Source organism: Siphateles boraxobius, unplaced genomic scaffold (assembly GCF_051911475.1).
Source record: "Siphateles boraxobius isolate OS27281-9 unplaced genomic scaffold, OSU_SipBor_1 8, whole genome shotgun sequence".
Taxonomy (NCBI): domain Eukaryota; kingdom Metazoa; phylum Chordata; class Actinopteri; order Cypriniformes; family Leuciscidae; genus Siphateles; species Siphateles boraxobius.
In genome coordinates, this window is record NW_027509208.1 from 17,906,431 (window position 1) to 17,923,883 (window position 17,453).

Genomic DNA, 17,453 nt, shown 5'->3' on the forward strand with positions numbered 1-17,453 from the left:
TGCCTGTCAAGGTGTGTCCTGACTAGTTGCATGTCAGTAACTTTAAAGCCTCCAGGAAATGTTGTAGCTATTATTATGCAAATAATTAATGGAATTATTAATTGGTAATCCCGTTTTTATAACAATTTTTTCTTAAGTAGAATAAATTAAATCTGAATGTATAGCCATTTTTTGTTATGACATCCCTGTTTTGAAAAATGATTTAAGGACCAAGTTGTACAATATTTCGGCCAATATATTTATTTATTTCCACTAATAATATATTCGTCATATACTTGCTAAACTAGAAATGCATTGTATGTAAATGCAGATTGTTCAGAAGGCCATCTTACCTATTTTTTTGTACAGTGGGATAGAATGTGTGACATTTATACAAAAAATATCCACCGTTTAATATTTCACCTGCACACAAATAAGAAAAGTTAAAAATCTTTATAAGCACTGTCAGAAGCAAGGAATAGTGTGTACAAGGTATTTGCATTACTAAATTTCTCCGAAGACTTAGCTGGGCAAGAAATTCAGACATCTCATGCACATTCAAACAAAACAAAACGAATGGCCACCATGAAGAGAGATTCCAGTCCTGAACCATCTGGGCCACATTATAGATAAAAGAGTGTGAAAGTGTTTTGAACCAATGTTTACCAAGTAAACTAACAAAAACAGACCTATTGAAAGAGTGAGGTGATGAACTGTTGAGGGGAGAGTGGTGGAAATGACAGTGGGATGTCATAAGTAAATGAGAAAGAAGGAAACTAAATAGCAAGGGATTGTGAAGGTTGGTGACAGAACGAGAAATAGGCAAGGGAACATGATTCTAAGGATTGAAGCTGTTATTAGTATTATGTTAAACCGTTACAAATGCCATCAACAAGATCACTAACACCTCAAACATGCATTGACCTCTGCTACTGTTTGCATCACATTCTGACCCTTTAGCTAAGCTCAACATGTAAACCAACACTGTGGACCTCTCCCATGGACTGTCCCGGTTGGGGTAACTCTATCCAAATCTACCCCCTCTTAACAGCCTGTCTTGGGTTCCCCACAGTGAGATCCCCTGGCTGTGAATCACCAGCAGCAAACCAATAGGGACCACATACACCACACCACCCGAATTAGAAAGCTGAAGAAAGGTATGCTCTCCCCATTAGGTACTCTTGAAACTCTCTCACACACACCTAGCTAGTTTGTTAGGCTCATTACACAAGTAATTACTACAATACCCGGAGGGAAAATCCCTGAGCATACAAACCATTAAATGACACTTGGGCATACTGTGAACAAACACTGTGTTCACCTGTGGTTGCCCTTGCATTCCCTGCAAACAAAGCTAAACAAACAGCACATAACACATGCTTCGATATGCCCTCCAAGAGGAGGTGGCAAAGAAAGAACTCTGGAAGGATCTTTTTGTTGTGGCAATCCTTCAAGTACACAGCATCCCTCCTTTTCTTCCGTCCCTCTTTGAGTCTCTCCCTTCTTCCCTCCCTCCCTCCTTTTCCTCCCTGACTGTATAAATAAGTCCCAGTGTAATGTGTCCCGGGCTCAGACAAACTGCCTCCAACCCTGAAGAGACAAACTGAGGGATCACAGACATTAACCACCAATCAAAACGAGACACTCTGACCAGACCCTCAAAGGCAACCTTTTGCACAAGCGAGAGGAATTCATTGGTAGCGAAAGATTGAGAAGACTCCGGTGACGTGAGAGGTCATCAGTGGAACGCCAGAGAAGTGAGCGGCTCCGGTTACACTTGTGAGGTGAAAGGGAAGGGATAGATTAGTGCCAGAGATAAAGAGGATAGGGCAGACAAGTGATCTGCAAAAAGACATCTGCGTAAACCTTCCTGGAAGAAGAGCATCAGATAAGGAAGAATCCAGGTATCTGAGGTCCACATCAACATGAGGTTTTTGGCTGTGTTGTGCGTTTCCTGCCTGCTCATGGGCACCCAGGCTCAGAGCAGTGCTAGTTTTCGTCGGGCGAATGCCGGCAACGGCCGTTGTCAGTACAGCTTCACAGTGGACAGCCCTACTGAGGCCAGTTGTCCATCACCAGGTTCAAGTACTGAGATGGAGGCACTGAAGTCCCGCCTGGGGCTGCTAGAGGCGCTGGTCGCCCGTCTCGTAGGAGGTGAAGCCGTGTCAGAATCATCGACAGGTTCTGGATCTCTGTCAGGCCTCCAGGATGCTTACAACCAGGTGATGGGGGAGAAGGCTCAGATCCAGAGAGAGAAGCAAAGACTGGACAGACAGGTTCAGGACCTGCAGCAGAGGATGGAAGAGCTCCGCCAGGAGGCTGAGAGATTGAGGAGCAGACCCTGCATGCAACAACCTCCTCCTAGAGTACCGCAAAATGACAGCAGCTTCAAACCAGGATCAGGTTAGTGACAGCCAAGTCAGGAAATGTTGAGGTTGTTGTTGAGGTTCGACTCACGCAACCAAAATTATCTTTTGGCCTAGTGTTCACAACCTTAAAACATTTTATCTGCTTGGGAGATGTTCAAAAATTTTACCTTAATGTGTACAACAGCTTTACAATGAGCAGTACCCTCAAAAGAAAACCTATACCTAGGGTTCACAGTAGTATCATAAATTTTTTTTGCAAAGGTGCAAAACATGCATCATTTGGGGATAAACATAGTACAAAAGTGTCCCTTTAAGGGTACTGTCCCAGTGCCAAGCTCTTGTAACCCTAAAGGTGCAATTGTTGCACATTTTCTATGACTGCGTAAATTCATCATAAAGTGTGAAAGATCGCCAATATCCATCTGATGTTGGTATAATGATAGAAAATGCGCAAGCAAAATATACACTAACTTGTAGTCCTAATTTTGTGGTTACTAAAATGTTTAAAATGCAATTGAGCCATGACTTGTAAACAGGTGTGGTGTCTGGGTAAGCAGAGAGTGTGAGCATACTATGACATGCTAGAGTCACTGGCACCTTGCAACAGACTCTTACGGTTTATGTGTGTATTTCCACAGTTATACCTGTCTGGAAATGTGAGTCATACTTTGGGTGGGATTGGTGAGCAGGTCATTGTGTTCATTTTAAAGCAGCAGTGAACAGTATAGATAGATCAGAGCTGAACAAGGTAACATCCCCCATATATTATAAGAGCAGGTCAACATATGAGTGAATGAGGGTGTTTGGGGAAAGCCGCTGAAGCAGTAAAACAGTACTGTGCTAATGCTCGGCAAGTAAAGTCTTACTGACAGCTCCCAGCAGACCACTGACTGATGCTGCATGAGGAGGGGTGGAGGTCAGGGGTAACTGATCCCTGCTAGGGTTGTTAGTGCTGGATTAAATATACTGTTGGTACCTTTACGTCATGTAACAAACGCATAAAAAAAACCCCGGAGTTTAACAAGACAGAGGAGAGAAGCACCTTGGAGACCCTCTTTGCAAAAAAAGGCAACAAATTCCAGCTCTTTGAGGTCAAAAGAAAACAGGCCATCCGTCTTGCACATCCTAACCCTCTTAGATTCAGTTTTGTTTTCAGGTTCATAGTCCCTTTGCACCTTAAATATTATACTGTGCAAACGTACACAAGCACAGAAAGGGGCTGACTAAATGGTAATTTACCAGTGGTTACAAAACTTTAATTACATTGATTAATGCAAGGTTCAAAGGTACATTACTTGTTTATATTTCTCTGGCTGATTTGGCAGTCATTTTTGACTAACACTTAGCAGCAAAAGCAAAGGTTTTCTGGTACCAATGCAATTGCAGAAATGCTCTGTTTTCAGTCATTTGTGATTAATGACTATAAGTGTTAAATAAACGGTGTTAAATTTTAAACTTTTTTATAAGTACTACTCGTAGTGTAAAACATTTTAATGAGAAAAAAATTACTGAGCAGTGAAGACGCCTAACTGCAAACAGTGCAATAAAAAAAGATCAGGATTCCATTCAGCCATATGAATGTTGTCAGTGTCATATCGTTAAGTACGAACATATGAATGCGTGTCTCTGGAGATTGTTTTGAAGTGTATTGGAAACTTTAAACGAAAGGAATTCTCATTTAGAATTATACTAAGAGTTGGCATCTGCTTCACAGCCTAGAGTTGCAAAACCCAAAAGCATTCAAACAGTAAGAAAAAACCCCTCCAAAGTCTTAAAGATGTGAAGGCTCCTGGAAATAAATTAGCCTGCAACACGCTACCAGATGGTCCAGAAGGTTCTTGAAGTTCTGCTTGATCTCTCAGGGAACCATTAGGCACGATATACAGATAAGCATAAACACCTGCAAACAAACCTTGGGAATTACATGCTTTTGTTGCCTTGTGGTGATGCATATTCCTGTGTTCATGAGCAAGTGTTGATTATAGGGATCAAGGACAGTAACTACAGACATTCCGACTGCAGGTCTGAGCAAGTTATCATCATCATCATCAGCCCCTTTTAACCCTTGTCACAGCAATCAATCAAAGTCAGACTTCAGATGTTCACAACCATTATAAGAGCCTGTAAACATGTAAGCACTTGATCAGACATTAACAGAGTTAATTTAGCCCTTGGGCAATAAAATGCCATAATGTAAGTTGTTCAGGTCCTTTCTGTATCATTATTAGGACCAGACAAAACTAACTAACTAAACATTTCCAACAAGGTTTCCAAAATACCCCTTCTCAACCATCTTCCATTTTTTGGACTTTGGACAAACAGGTACTGGTTGAGCCAAAGGTTGAAAAGTCAGATCAGTCAAACTGAGCAATGACGAAATTGTTGCACAAGCTGGGATAAGAAAAGGTATTTTTACATTGAAAAAAATGACACAATGGCTTTTAATTTTGCTCCGCTTTTGTTTGAGATTGTTAACCAGGAAGAGTGTATGTGCTCTCTGCTGGAGTGCATGTCTGAGTTTCGGATGTGTAATGGGAGGTCTGGAGTCTGGCAGGCACCGGGACAGCTGGGAATCTACTCAGGGCTGTTTATTTCCTTCTGTTAGATTCCTGATTGTCAGTAGAGCTGCCAGTACCCCAAACCATGCATCCCAACAAACATACCTCTCTTAGGCAACTCAGGATCAATGCCAAGCCTATAAGTCTGTCCAACTTAACTAGTTTAGACTTCCATCATGGTACTCTGGGACAAAGTGGATCTCACTTGAGAGCTGATTTTAACCATTTTATTCGAATAGCTAAACATTTGTGATCCACCAGATAATAAGGGGCAGTAAAAATTGCCCAGACAATAACAGCAAATTGATCATTTGGTTTGCCTTTTAGGTCCTGCCCTTTCCCACCTGGTATCCAGGCCTGGGAATACACAAGGAGACACCAGCAGTTTAAGAGGTAGGGTAGGGGTGTAACAAGGGTATAGTTATTTAGGCAGAGAACAAACTGCACTATCATAAATTATTAATCCAACTCCATACTACAAATAAAACAAGTTATTTAATATTCTTGTAACTGACTGCTATGTCATGGTCTCTAGTTGCCATTCTGGTTGCGAAGGCTTGACAAATGTAGACCTCAACACCTTCACATGCATGTTTCAATTTGAGTATGTGATTTTCTGTCTTTCTGATCTCCTAGATCCAGCATGGCATTACTCAAGTCCAAGATATCAAGAGCTGACAGCTGTGGTCACTGAGGTATCTGCCCCAAATCTGGAAGGTCCAGCAGACATCTCAGGTTAGTCTCACACCCTAACCCTAGGGTGTCTTTATCACATAAAGCCACAATCTAGGGCCCGGTTTACACCTGGTATTAAGATGCGTTTTGGTCGATCACATCTAGACAAGGGAGACATATTCCCGTTTACACTTGGTGTTTAAATCCGTCTCTTTTGTCCATGTTCAACAACTACTGTCCTGATTTCTTCAAGGGGAGGGTCTATGCGCAGGTAAATGTATGGCCTTTTTCAGATCTTTCAATATAATGGATGAAATAAGCTCACGCAATTTACATATGAACACGACTGGAGACAGCGCAAAAAATATGCAGAGCATCAGCTTTCGTTTCTGCTCTGACAGCCGAAAAACCACGCCAAACACAGTGAGAGCGTGTTAGAAATCAGGAATGCTGAGAGATCATTGTGCTTGGTACGTTTTTCGTCTCCAAACCAAACTTGGGTCTTGAGCCGGCAAAGTTAAAATCCCGTCTTGCAAGATCGCTTCCCATAATGTTTACGCATTAAGTCTGTAGGTGGTCTTTTGTGGCTGTTCGAACACATTCGACCACATGAGCATCTAACACTATGAAAGCAATCTGGCCAAATGTGTTTTCGACTACCTCTGGAAGTGGTCAAAAGCTGACCCCGTTTACACCTGTATTTAGCGTCGTCCACTTGTGATCCGATCAACTGAAACATCTTAATACAAGGTGTAAACAGGGCCTAGATGATGTCCTCTGACATTAGCTTGACTGTCAAGTCATGCTGATATATATATATATATATATATATATATATATATATATATATATATATATGATCCATGCCCCTACATCTGTTCATCTCAGGTGCCTGAAAAATTGATACTGTGCACATAGCTTTCATTCCTGCTGACAGCACTTACACAAATTCTGCTATTTTTACCAATTCATTTAAGCCTAAAATAATCTCGCTTATAAAAGCAGCGTGTATGTTTAGTAAGACGCCAAAATGGTAATGTGAATCACTTGATACGACCATGTTGCTAAACAAAGACATCAAGGTTCAAGTTTTTCCCCAAGATGTCCTTTGAATTCTGCCTAGCATCCCTTCCCCCAGTACCCCTCTCTTACAGGGTATTTTAGGAAAGGTTAAGTATGTTTCTAATGTTTAACACTAGCAGGAATGGTAGGACAAACTGTCCTCACTTCAGCAGATTTTGTTTAAATGGTATCTTTCAACCTGTCATTTGTAATCCAATGTTTCCAACAAGTGTCTAATCTCTTGTTTTTTTTTCAGGCTGTGGTGACCTGGTGTGGGTAGATCAACCTGAGGTGCACCGTAAGGCTGACAGCATTGCAGGTAAATACGGTGTCTGGATGCAAGACCCAGAAGCTAAGGAACCTTATGGTCCAGAGATGGTATGGCGCATCGATGCCGTAGGTTCTGAAGTGCGTCAACTCTTTGGGTATGAAAACATGGACCAGCTGTCACGTGGGTTTCCTACCAAAGTCCTGCTCTTGCCAGAATCTGTGGAGAGCACAGGTGCCACCATGTACAGAGGCTCCTTGTACTACCAACGGAGGCTCAGTCGCACCCTTCTAAGATACGATTTACTCTCCGAGAGCATTGCTGCTCGTCGTGATCTTCCCCATTCTGGCTTCCATGGTCAATTCCCCTACTCCTGGGGTGGTTACACAGACATTGATCTGGCAATAGATGAGAATGGTCTATGGGCCATATACAGTACCAACAAAGCCAAGGGCGCTATTGTGCTCTCCCAGCTGGACCCTCACAACTTGGAGGTGAAGGGCACCTGGGAGACTAAAATTCGTAAGACTTCCGTGGCTAATGCTTTTATGATCTGTGGCAAGCTGTACACGGTTGCTAGTTACACCTCGCCAAACACCACCATAAATTACATGTATGACACTGCAACCAGCCAGGGTAAAACAATCTCAGTGCCGTTCAAAAACCGCTATCGCTACAACAGTATGGTAGACTACAACCCAGGGCAGAGAAAGCTACATGCTTGGGATAACTATTACATTGTATCTTATAATGTGAGACTAGGCAAGCAGGAGTAAACCGAAGCTATCAGCATAAATGTCCATATCACCCCAGCTTATAGACGCGTTTTCCAATGTTTTAATATCCAGTGAGACGGCTATTGTTGGATTTACTGATATTCAAAGACAATTATAGACAATATAGCGTAAAAAAAGCAACTGGGCAATTTTACACCAAAAGTATATTTAATGAATACAGAAAATATAAATTTGTTCCTGATAATATTGAAGCACCAACAATTGTATAGGCTGTTATTTTCAAGACCACAATTAAAAAAGAAATGAAGTGTACCAGTGACTACATTGCACAACTTCACATCAAGTGGATTTATCTTTGTTCATAATAAACATGCTAAAAAAGAAGTTCATTTTTTAGAAGACCAACACGTTACCATATGGATAAAGTATCTAATCATGTATCATGATCAGTTTTTTTTTAATAAATTGAGGCCACATTTAATTCCTCAGTGATTTTGTCCACTTAACATGTTAAATAGAGAAATTATTTTTCTACCTTTGTAAGTAATGTATTATCTTTTGTGTTTACGGCACTGAATAAATTCAAGGAAGGGGGAAAATATAATGGCATACAATTAATTACAGTAAGCTAACCTTTTGACTGACAGATTGTGGAGGTATGCAACTTTAAAAACCATAAAACCTTTGCTAGTGTACATGCTCTAATCCTCACGCACGCAACCATACTATCCTATCTCTGTATATGATGATGATATTTTCCCTACTCTATTTTGAATGTCTCAAGACTCTGTGCTGCTTGAGATGTTAAGATTGGGATCTTATGGCTATAAGTGTATTAACTTATGAGAATAAAGATTTAAAGTGTTAATCTGCGTGCGCCTCTCTTTTTTTGGATGCATTAAGGTATTTTACTTAATTCAACACCAAAAAACAAACATGACCACAGCTCATTTTTTACAGCATATTATTTTATTAGTTTCTGTAACCAAACCAGGAGAATGTAAATAAGACCTTACATATTTTAATACAGCGATTTAACCCCTGTACAAGTAAAACAAAACAGAAATAAAAAAAAGAAAAACAAATCAACTCCCTCTCCTCCCCTTCTGTTTGTAGTTTCTCATATCTACTAAAACAAGAAATGGGGGGCCATACTGACACCCTTGTTCAACTGTATGCCCCTTTGCAATAGCAACCCAAGAGGAGTGGTTTGGAGAAAGACCTTGTATACTCAGGCCTGTGGTCACCATAACAGAGTAGTCCAAAACATCTGGGAACCTCTGTTCAAGACTTGCTTCACTCCTGCCCCAAACCCCCCACTGAGTTTGGCTGCCTTATGCTCAACATTCCTCAACTTGCAGCTAGTTACCATTGAACCTAAAATGCTTGACCACTCACCCAAACCCAAACCCCGCCCATCCTCTGCAGTGATTGGACAGGAGAGTCAGAGTTGGTCAGCAGCATGGTTGGAGCTGTGTGGAGAGGCTGGAAGGTGAAAGAATGGAGTTATAGAAGTGGGCGTGTCTACATCTGTCATTGTTCACAGAAAAGGGGAGGGGCTTAAGCTTAGGACATATCAAACATAAGCCTGGTCTGGAGGAACCGTTTACAAAAAAAAGAAAATATTCCATCATAATTCTACTATATGTTGACCAAGCTGAGTCATCTTTGTCAAAATCATAGATTCATCTAAAAGGATTCAGGTCTCTTGACGCCTAACCTTTGGCTAAAGATTCAAGGTTATTTTGCGCACACACGCAAACGCACAATCTTCAATTCTTGCAGGCGTAGACTACTGACTGAAAAGGCAAGAGGGAAGGCTCACAGTGGAGACTGCAAATTGATGAATTAATCAGATACGTCGGTAATCAATGCATAATCTGCTGAAATGACGTTCTATGTATTGTTAAGGCCAATACACATGGTTGAAGTGAAGTGAAAGTAAGAGTGAGTATGCAGGTAATGTTGAGAGGTGTGCACACAAAGACAATAATTATATGCAAGTGTGTGTGTAGACATTTCATTGTATCTTTATCGCCATAACCTCAACATTGTTGCTTGAGAACATCAAGAACAACAAAAATTGGGGAAAACATCTTGAATAAAAAAGGAGATATTTGCCTTCCTAAAACGTGTTTCTTTACATGCGGAAATGTGAAAGTGAAAAGTAAATCATATTGCTATTAAAAATGGCATTCTCACTGTAACTTTTGTTGATGTCTACCTTCATTGTTCACTGGAGATGTACAGTTCACATAATGGAGGGGCACTTTCTCTGTAATGCCAACCACAGCAGAGAGAATGGATGGACTGATAAAAGGATGAGGAAAAAGGGCACAGTAAGTGTGAGAAATGCACATCACCTCATAAAATTAACCTCCATCACTCTACCTCCCTACACTTCTCTGCTGCTTTCAGGTGCAGTAGGACGTCACCCCCTCCCCTACCCTCTCCCAAGCCTCCGGGCTCTACTTCCATCCTTCCATCCATGTGCCCTTTTTATGAAGCAATAACGGCTACTTGCTCTCCTCTGGTTTGATGGCCTGTGGTTTGATCGGACCCGTCCGGATGGGTTTGGTTGTTGCTAGAGCAGGTTTGTCAGACTCTGTGCGGTCAGGTGGCGCCCCCTGGTGATTTGAAGTGATGCTGTCGGTGGGTTTGCCTGCTCCTTCCATGCGGGTGGGCTTGCTTACTGGAGCCTTGAGTTGTTGCTGCTCAGAGAAGAACTTGTGGGTAGACTGTAATACCTCAGCTCTCTGTTTAGCCTGTATGAGAGAGAGAGAGAGAGAGAGAGAGAGAGAGAGAGAGAGAGAGAGAGAGAGAGAGAGAGAGAGAGAGAGAGAGAGAGAGAGAGAGAGAGAGAGAGAAACATTTCAAGCCAATATAGAAAGTGCGCTCACATCTAAAGCAGTGGTTCTCAACCTTAATATCGTCGCTGTCCGATGAAAACTGCGTATGTCCATTTTGCCAATTTTGAGATTTTTCGACGGATAGAATGTACAGGTTCATTTCTGTATACAGGATGCGTCACATTATCTAAATGACCAATGAAAAGTTGTGAAATCATGTCATCTGATTTTCACGTATATCCATTTGGTGTCAAAGCTGTCAATCACGCCGCGTATCTCCCACCCTGTGGAGGCATCTTGCCGGTCTCGTGTAGTTCCATCTTAAGCGTCTCTGGAAGCTCAGCATTGGATAGCTGAATAACACTGTGAGGTAAAGTATCAGCAAACATTTGTTTTTGACAACTGTTCTCAAGTTTATTATATATTCACAAAAATACGGTAGGACTGTGCAAACAAAGTATCAGTCTAGCATTGCCATGTCAGTGTATTGATTCATTGTCCCTTCATAGTTTGCAAGAGACATTTAATAAACTGAGACGTAGGCTATTTAATAAACTGAGACGTAGGCTATTTAATAAACTGAGACGTAGGCTATTTAATAAACTGAGACGTAGGCTATTTAATAAACTGAGCGTATTTAATAAACTGAGACGTAGGCTATTTAATAAACTGAGCGTAGCTTATTCATCTGTCAATATGAAACGCGATTTGGTCATTCTAATTAATGATCGGAAGAACGCGTATCGACCACCGTTACTGTAAAATATGCACGTATGTCCATTTAAACTCGATTTGGGTCAAATGTGGATTAAATCATTACACTGGCAAGAATATGGTTACATTTAAAGATGCCGTACCAAGTATGCAACGCTACGTTCAACTGCTTTTGAAATTATGGAGTTTTTAGTAACCGTTTTGGACATACGTGAGTTTCATCGGGCAGCGACGATATGCAATTTAAACTTGGCGATAAAAAATAGAGTCACATAATCAATCAATTAAAATCCATTAAAATCCATTTCTTGATTTTAATCGATTCTCATTCCGATTAACCTGTATTGATTCTTAAATACCAATAATCGAATTAGTAGTCTATGCTGTTTTAAAGGACAAGTTCGGTATTTTACACCTAAAGCCCTTAAGATTGAAGACGGTTAAGTTGGAAATTTGGACAAATGCTGCTGTCCCGAGAATTTTCAGTTTCTGTGTTAGCACTACACCCACAATGGTTTCATAGGGCACTGGAAGAATCATTCATAAAACGCATTAAACTTTAGTTTACAAAGACGTGAAACTCAGAGTGGTCTGGGGTGTTCACTGATATGCTCACACAAAAATCGCTGCAAAAGATGCTTTCCAACAGGTGTTTTACCATTCGTTGTAAAACTGTGGACCTATTTTTCCAAACGTCTCACAACCGGACATTCTTCCGTTGAGAGCTTGAATAGACACTCCAGCCCAGTTGGTGGCGATAACGCACCTTTGCCAATGTTTGGATAGCGTAGCCTACGATACCGCGACTGCATAAGACTACATAAAGAATACAAACAACCCCATTTCCGTTGGCGGAGTAATACTGTACCTTACAGAACATCCAATACAAGTCAATGGAGTTGGACAAAAACTACGATAAAACCTGTTGGAAAGCATCTTTTGCAGCGATTTTTGTGTGAGCATATCAGTGAACACCCCAGCCCACTTGGTGAGTTTCACGTCTTTGTAAACTAAAGTTTAATGCGTTTTATGAATGATTCTTCCAGTGCCCCTATGAAACCATTGTGTAGGTGGGGTAGCCTGGCAAGCCAGACCTATCAAGATGTTAGGTCTGGGAACTCACAATTGGCATACCTCAATCTGAGGGACGGGATATACAGTTGTCTTTCAAATTCCCTCTGCAAGCAATAGGACAGCGCTACAACCCACCAGAGCAACGAACGGCTGTGGCTGAGTGAGTCACATGCGTTTTCCCACCAGCGGAGCTAGTTGATAGGCCTATATTAAACTTTTGCCGTATCCGGTCGTCAAAACTCCGAAGTAGAGATGCACAGATTACAATTTTCTTGGCCGATTCCGATTTCCGATTTTTCATGAGTTTGGCCTGCCGATACCGATTTTAGCCGATTCCGATTTCATTTTTTCTAACCACTTTACAGCAAACACAAATATTTATTTTCTATCTTTTCTTTAATAGAACATAGAACATTTTTGAACAAATTAAATAAAATAGAACCATATAAATTATTACTCCTGGTGTGGGAAATCCACACATATCTGAGTGCAGTGTTATGGTATGGAAGAACCATTTTCTTTTCCATATATTCAACTAAAATTTACTTATTTAGGAAACTAAACTTCTGCATGAAAACAGTTAATGGCAATAAAATATTATATAAATAGCAAATAAAAATAAAATAAATATAGCCTTGCAGTATAAAGATGTTTCTCAAAACACACACACACACACACAGGCCTATTGCAATCACTTGTACATCAATGGCAAGTTTTATTTCGCAAACAGTTGTTCTCTCGTCTGCCACATGTCCAGCCAGGCTAAACAATCACTTTAATTGAGCGCGAGCACCGCATCAAAAATAGACTCTGCGCCACCGAAACCCCACTTCACTGCTGCTCACGCGACACTCCTGCTCAACGCTCACGCGCTGCTCCTGCTCTTGATGTGAATGCACTCATTCATTAACATGCACGGCGGGAAAAAAAAACCCCGCGTTGCTCACGCTTACGGTGTGAAACGGCCGTAATTCACAAGGTTTCCTACATGTGCATTCCGTGTGCAGGCGTGATGCTGATGTTGCGTGATGTTAATCATGCGGCACCCGAGTGCATTTGACCGGCAAAAAAATCTGAATATGTCAGACTGATCGATCAGACATGGCCGATCACGTGAAAATCGTCCGATTCCGGTCACCAGCTGATCAATCGTTGCATCTCTACTCCGAACACATCTTCCTTTTTTTAACAGGGCTCGCAAAATTTGAAAATCGCTGGTAGCCCTTCGTCGGGCAGGGACTCTTCAGATTTTGGTAGCCCGAAATGGATTTTACTAGCCCAAATAAAAAGACAATTTTTAATGTAGAAAATTGGTTAGGAGTCAAACATCAATCAAAAACTTTTTCAAAACACAAATATCAACAATTGGATATAAAATAATCAAATTAGAATCATCAATACAAATATGCATCTGGTTCTAACTGAACTGAAATTTGTGTGACCAGTATGGAACATGAATCAGTCTGTGGCTCAGCCCCCAATGAGGTTATGACTAAAAAAGTTAACACTTTAGTTTTGTGTCTAATCCTCGCTATTAATTTTTTTAATAACAGAGTTTTATAATTACTGAGGTCCCGGATGTGAGGTAGGGGTGTTAGGGGGGTTCGAGAAAAAAAAAATTCTCTGATCTACATATCCCAAAAAATAGGATAACAATAACTTTAAAAACATGTCATGCAGCTGATTATTTTCCTTATGTCAGTGAAGAAAGTAAACATAGGGTCAACTGATAGGTTGATTTATGAATAATTTTCTCAGAAGCGTTCATTTACTGAAAGCTACTAGGAAAGCTAGGTAGCCTAGCGTTTATTAAATTCATTCATAATATACACATTCATTATTGATCTTACTCCTAACACAGGGCCGTAGACAGGGCTTTATTATCAAAGAGGTCCTAAATTTAAGGTTGTCAGGGGGTTCAAATATTTTATTTCTCTGATGTGTGCATTTCAAGACATTTGAAGGCCAAAAAATTATACGAAATAGCTTTAAAACCATGTCAGTGGCAGTGGATTGTCAATACCTGCTCTCTCATCTCCATCACTCTTTCTTTTTCTCTCAGTCTCTTCATTTTGCTCTTTTTGTATTTTGCTCAGTCTCTTCATTTTGCAAAGTCTCTTCAACTTTTTTAATTTACTGAAGGCTACAAATTGTATTATATTAATTCTCAACATGTACACATTAATTATTAATCTTGTGCCCAACATGATGCAAACGGCTTTGTTAATGTTTCTTGTCACCTCACAATGACAGTAAACGAATTATTACATTACATGAATCACGTTACATAAGCCTATAAGTTTGCCTTGTTTGGCAAGTTTGATTATTTTGGTCATTCGTTTAACATTTATGACCTAAAAAAAACTCAAATATGAAATGTTTAGTTTAGCTACTTCATCTTAGTTTAGCTTACATCTTATCTCACACTTGACCATAAACTGAAGCGTCAGTCACTCTGCTAAAATTCGCGCTCAGCACCTTCTGTGACATAAAGCCCACCTATTTGATTGGTCATCTCAAATATTCTGACATTGACGAGCAGTGACAGACAAATGAGGCTAAGATGAACACACAGACAAACACACCCCCTGTCCTCTTTTTCTGACGTGCACTCTGCTCGTGCGCCGCTGCAGATTGAAGATGAACGCGCTGAATCTGATTATAACAAGACTGAAGCGAACACGAATTTGTGTGCAGTAGAGCCCGCCGATATTATCGGCCGATTTTAGGCATTTTCCTAACTATCGGTATCGGCATTTATAATGGCCGATAAATGAATATTTTAAAAAATGCGGGTACGGTCATTCATGTAAGGGTGGCGCTGCCAATAAAGCACCTAAAAGCTGTCACAAGAACTGGCAAAAATAATGATTATGAATACAACAAATATAGCAAGGAGACATTTTAATTGTTTATTAATAAACAAGTGTTTTCAGTCAGTGTCAGCCAAAGATGAAGTTGACTATGCTGACTCGCGATCTTCAGTGAGCGCGCGCCAGAGAGAAATGCACATTTCATACGATTACATGAGTCTGTCTGTCTTTCGTTTTGAATTGTTCTGTTTAAAAGTAGACATTTCAATATAGATATATTTCAATTCTCAGGTCTATACGCTGAGTTTCGGTTCATGAGACGAGCTCCAGTTCACCCGCAGGCGCCTCCGTTTCGAGATTATCTATCGTCTGCTAAATTTACTTCTTATAAATTAAATCCAGGCAAATGGTTGATGAAACATTGATTAAAATTAAGATACAATTAATACAAAACGAAATTCACTTTGAAACGAAAGGTTTTGTGCTTTCTGTTTGATATCTATGTGAAAGTTTCAAATTAGTGCCGCTTTCAGAGCGCTCACGTCCGTAGTGCTGAACTGTCGCGTCTGTAACATTGTTTTTTCCTCATAAATGCAAACACGAAAAATAAAATAAAATAAAATGAATATTTTATGTAGCCTGTGGAGACTGAGAGCCAACCCTTCTTCATCCGGTGGGTAGTAGCCTACTTGTGATTTGCGCAGTGTAATTCACAGAATTGATTTCTCTGCTACAAGCCTCTGTCACGTATTGTGTGAGCTTGGGACTATTGCAAGCGCGCAGCTGAGAAGTCCTGATTATATTGTCTGCTATATTTAGGCCTTCTTATTTATTAAGGCAATTGGTTGATGAAACATTGATTAAAATGCGTGGCGCGAGTGATCTCCGACAGTAAACTGATTCTGCTTTGTCTAGGGTAAACAGCTGTTGCGACGCGAGCAATAACGGCCGCGTCCGGTGTAAACACAGTGTTAAAGCTCATTCTGCCTGATAACGCTACGTTACAACATCAAGCAATATTCCAAAAATGTATATAATTATAACACTTTATATAGGGCCATTTTGCATTAAGAGTAGCCTAGTTTCACGTTTAGTACATTTTGCTTACTAATTATTTAAAATAGTATAAAAGTACTGTACATGTAATTAAAAACGTTTTCATTATGATATTATTCATTTTACTTTAGTAAAAAGATCTGAGTTCTTCCTCCACTGGTAGAGATTAGAGGAATTAAGAGTAAAAATAGAAGATAATAAGGTTTTGTCAGTGACACTTTTTATATATTTATTGATACAAGTTATGACTAAATTAAAAGACAAAGTCGTCGTTAGTGAAGATTATGCAACAGTATTTAGAATATAATATAATATAACATGCAATGCAAACTAGTTTGGTTACAGCTCAGCTGTATAATTCTCATTCTATCATTCCCCCTGCCTCCATTACATATCTGTGTCACACAAGTGTTTGATTACCACATTTGAGTGATCATTGCAAAACGTGTTTATAAAATATATTTATTTGGGGGGGGGACTGCATTGGAAAATTCTCAGGACAGCAGCATTTGTCCAAATTTCAATCTTAACCGTTCTATTTCATCAGAAACGATCTTAAAACAGGGCTTTAAGTGTAAAAGTGTCCTTTAAGTTGATGCGTGAACAGAACTTGCATGCATTCCATCCTATAAATCGCAATAAGCTTACTGAAATGTCTCAATGTAATCACTGTTTCAACCACAGAAAGATGTCAAAACACGAAATGTTAAATTTACCTCAGAAAAGTAATTCAATTCCCATATCTTGATAGTAAGCTAGAATTATTAACTATTTTGCTAAACGTGCACTATATTACATATTCATTAAGTTTTAACCAGGTTATTAATATAACACGCATATAAATACATACATTCATATATATATATATATATATATATATATATATATATATATATATATATATATATATAAACTTCGGTGTCATTTTGTTAATTTTAAACTTTAATATAGTAATGTACCAAATGACAGGGTTCCCAAATCATTGATATGATTTGTTTTATTTTAACCCCTTAAACTCCTAAGCTTATTTTGGATTTTTGTCTGATATTGACACTTTGAAGCCTCCTCTTACCCACATACGTTAAGTAAATAAATAAATTTGAAAGGAAACCCCTTTAAAAAAAAATGCAAACAAAAAAAGAAAGCATAAATATTGTGTCCAAAATATAAAACCCTGGACAATTTGGTGTTTTTAAATCTTGTCTTTGAAAGTGCTGACCACAGTACCAGGTTAACGACCTTAAAAGGTTAGCCCCTTCAACCCGAAGTGTACCCCCCCCCCGTGAAAAAAACATTAAT

The 17,453-nt window shown here is 39.7% G+C and overlaps 2 protein-coding genes across 4 annotated transcripts in view; one reads left to right on the forward strand and one right to left on the reverse strand.

Annotated features, from left to right (window-relative positions):
• Positions 1-1,529: 1,529 nt before the first annotated feature.
• On the forward strand, positions 1,530-8,516 carry myoc (myocilin). 2 transcript variants are annotated; one of them, XM_077220753.1, is made up of 4 exons: positions 1,530-2,382; positions 5,234-5,299; positions 5,543-5,641; positions 6,900-8,516. In XM_077220753.1, exons 1-4 carry the CDS (start codon positions 1,905-1,907, stop codon positions 7,685-7,687), a joined length of 1,431 nt encoding a protein of 476 aa, XP_077076868.1. In that variant the 5' UTR covers positions 1,530-1,904; the 3' UTR covers positions 7,688-8,516. The 2 variants fall into 2 exon arrangements, with proteins under 2 accessions (XP_077076868.1, XP_077076869.1); XM_077220754.1 differs by lacking the exon at positions 5,234-5,299 and having other exon boundaries at positions 1,545-2,382.
• Positions 8,517-8,598: 82 nt separating this feature from the next.
• prrc2c (proline-rich coiled-coil 2C) overlaps positions 8,599-17,453 on the reverse strand; it is a 63,425-nt gene continuing 54,570 nt past the window's right edge. For both annotated transcript variants that reach the window (XM_077220746.1, XM_077220745.1), the window contains exon 33: positions 8,599-10,413. In XM_077220746.1, the coding sequence (XP_077076861.1) occupies positions 10,165-10,413 (249 nt within the window). In that variant the 3' untranslated portion in view covers positions 8,599-10,164. The remainder of the gene's footprint in view (positions 10,414-17,453) is intronic.

Bases quoted from the DNA above. Each gene is read 5' to 3' on its own strand.
- myoc (XM_077220753.1), top strand. From the start codon at position 1,905: ATGAGGTTTTTGGCTGTGTTGTGCGTTTCCTGCCTGCTCATGGGCACC. The intron at 2,383-5,233 runs GTTAGTGACAGC...TTTGCCTTTTAG, and splicing joins CAGCTTCAAACCAGGATCAG to GTCCTGCCCTTTCCCACCTG. The intron at 5,300-5,542 runs GTAGGGTAGGGG...CTGATCTCCTAG, and splicing joins AGACACCAGCAGTTTAAGAG to ATCCAGCATGGCATTACTCA.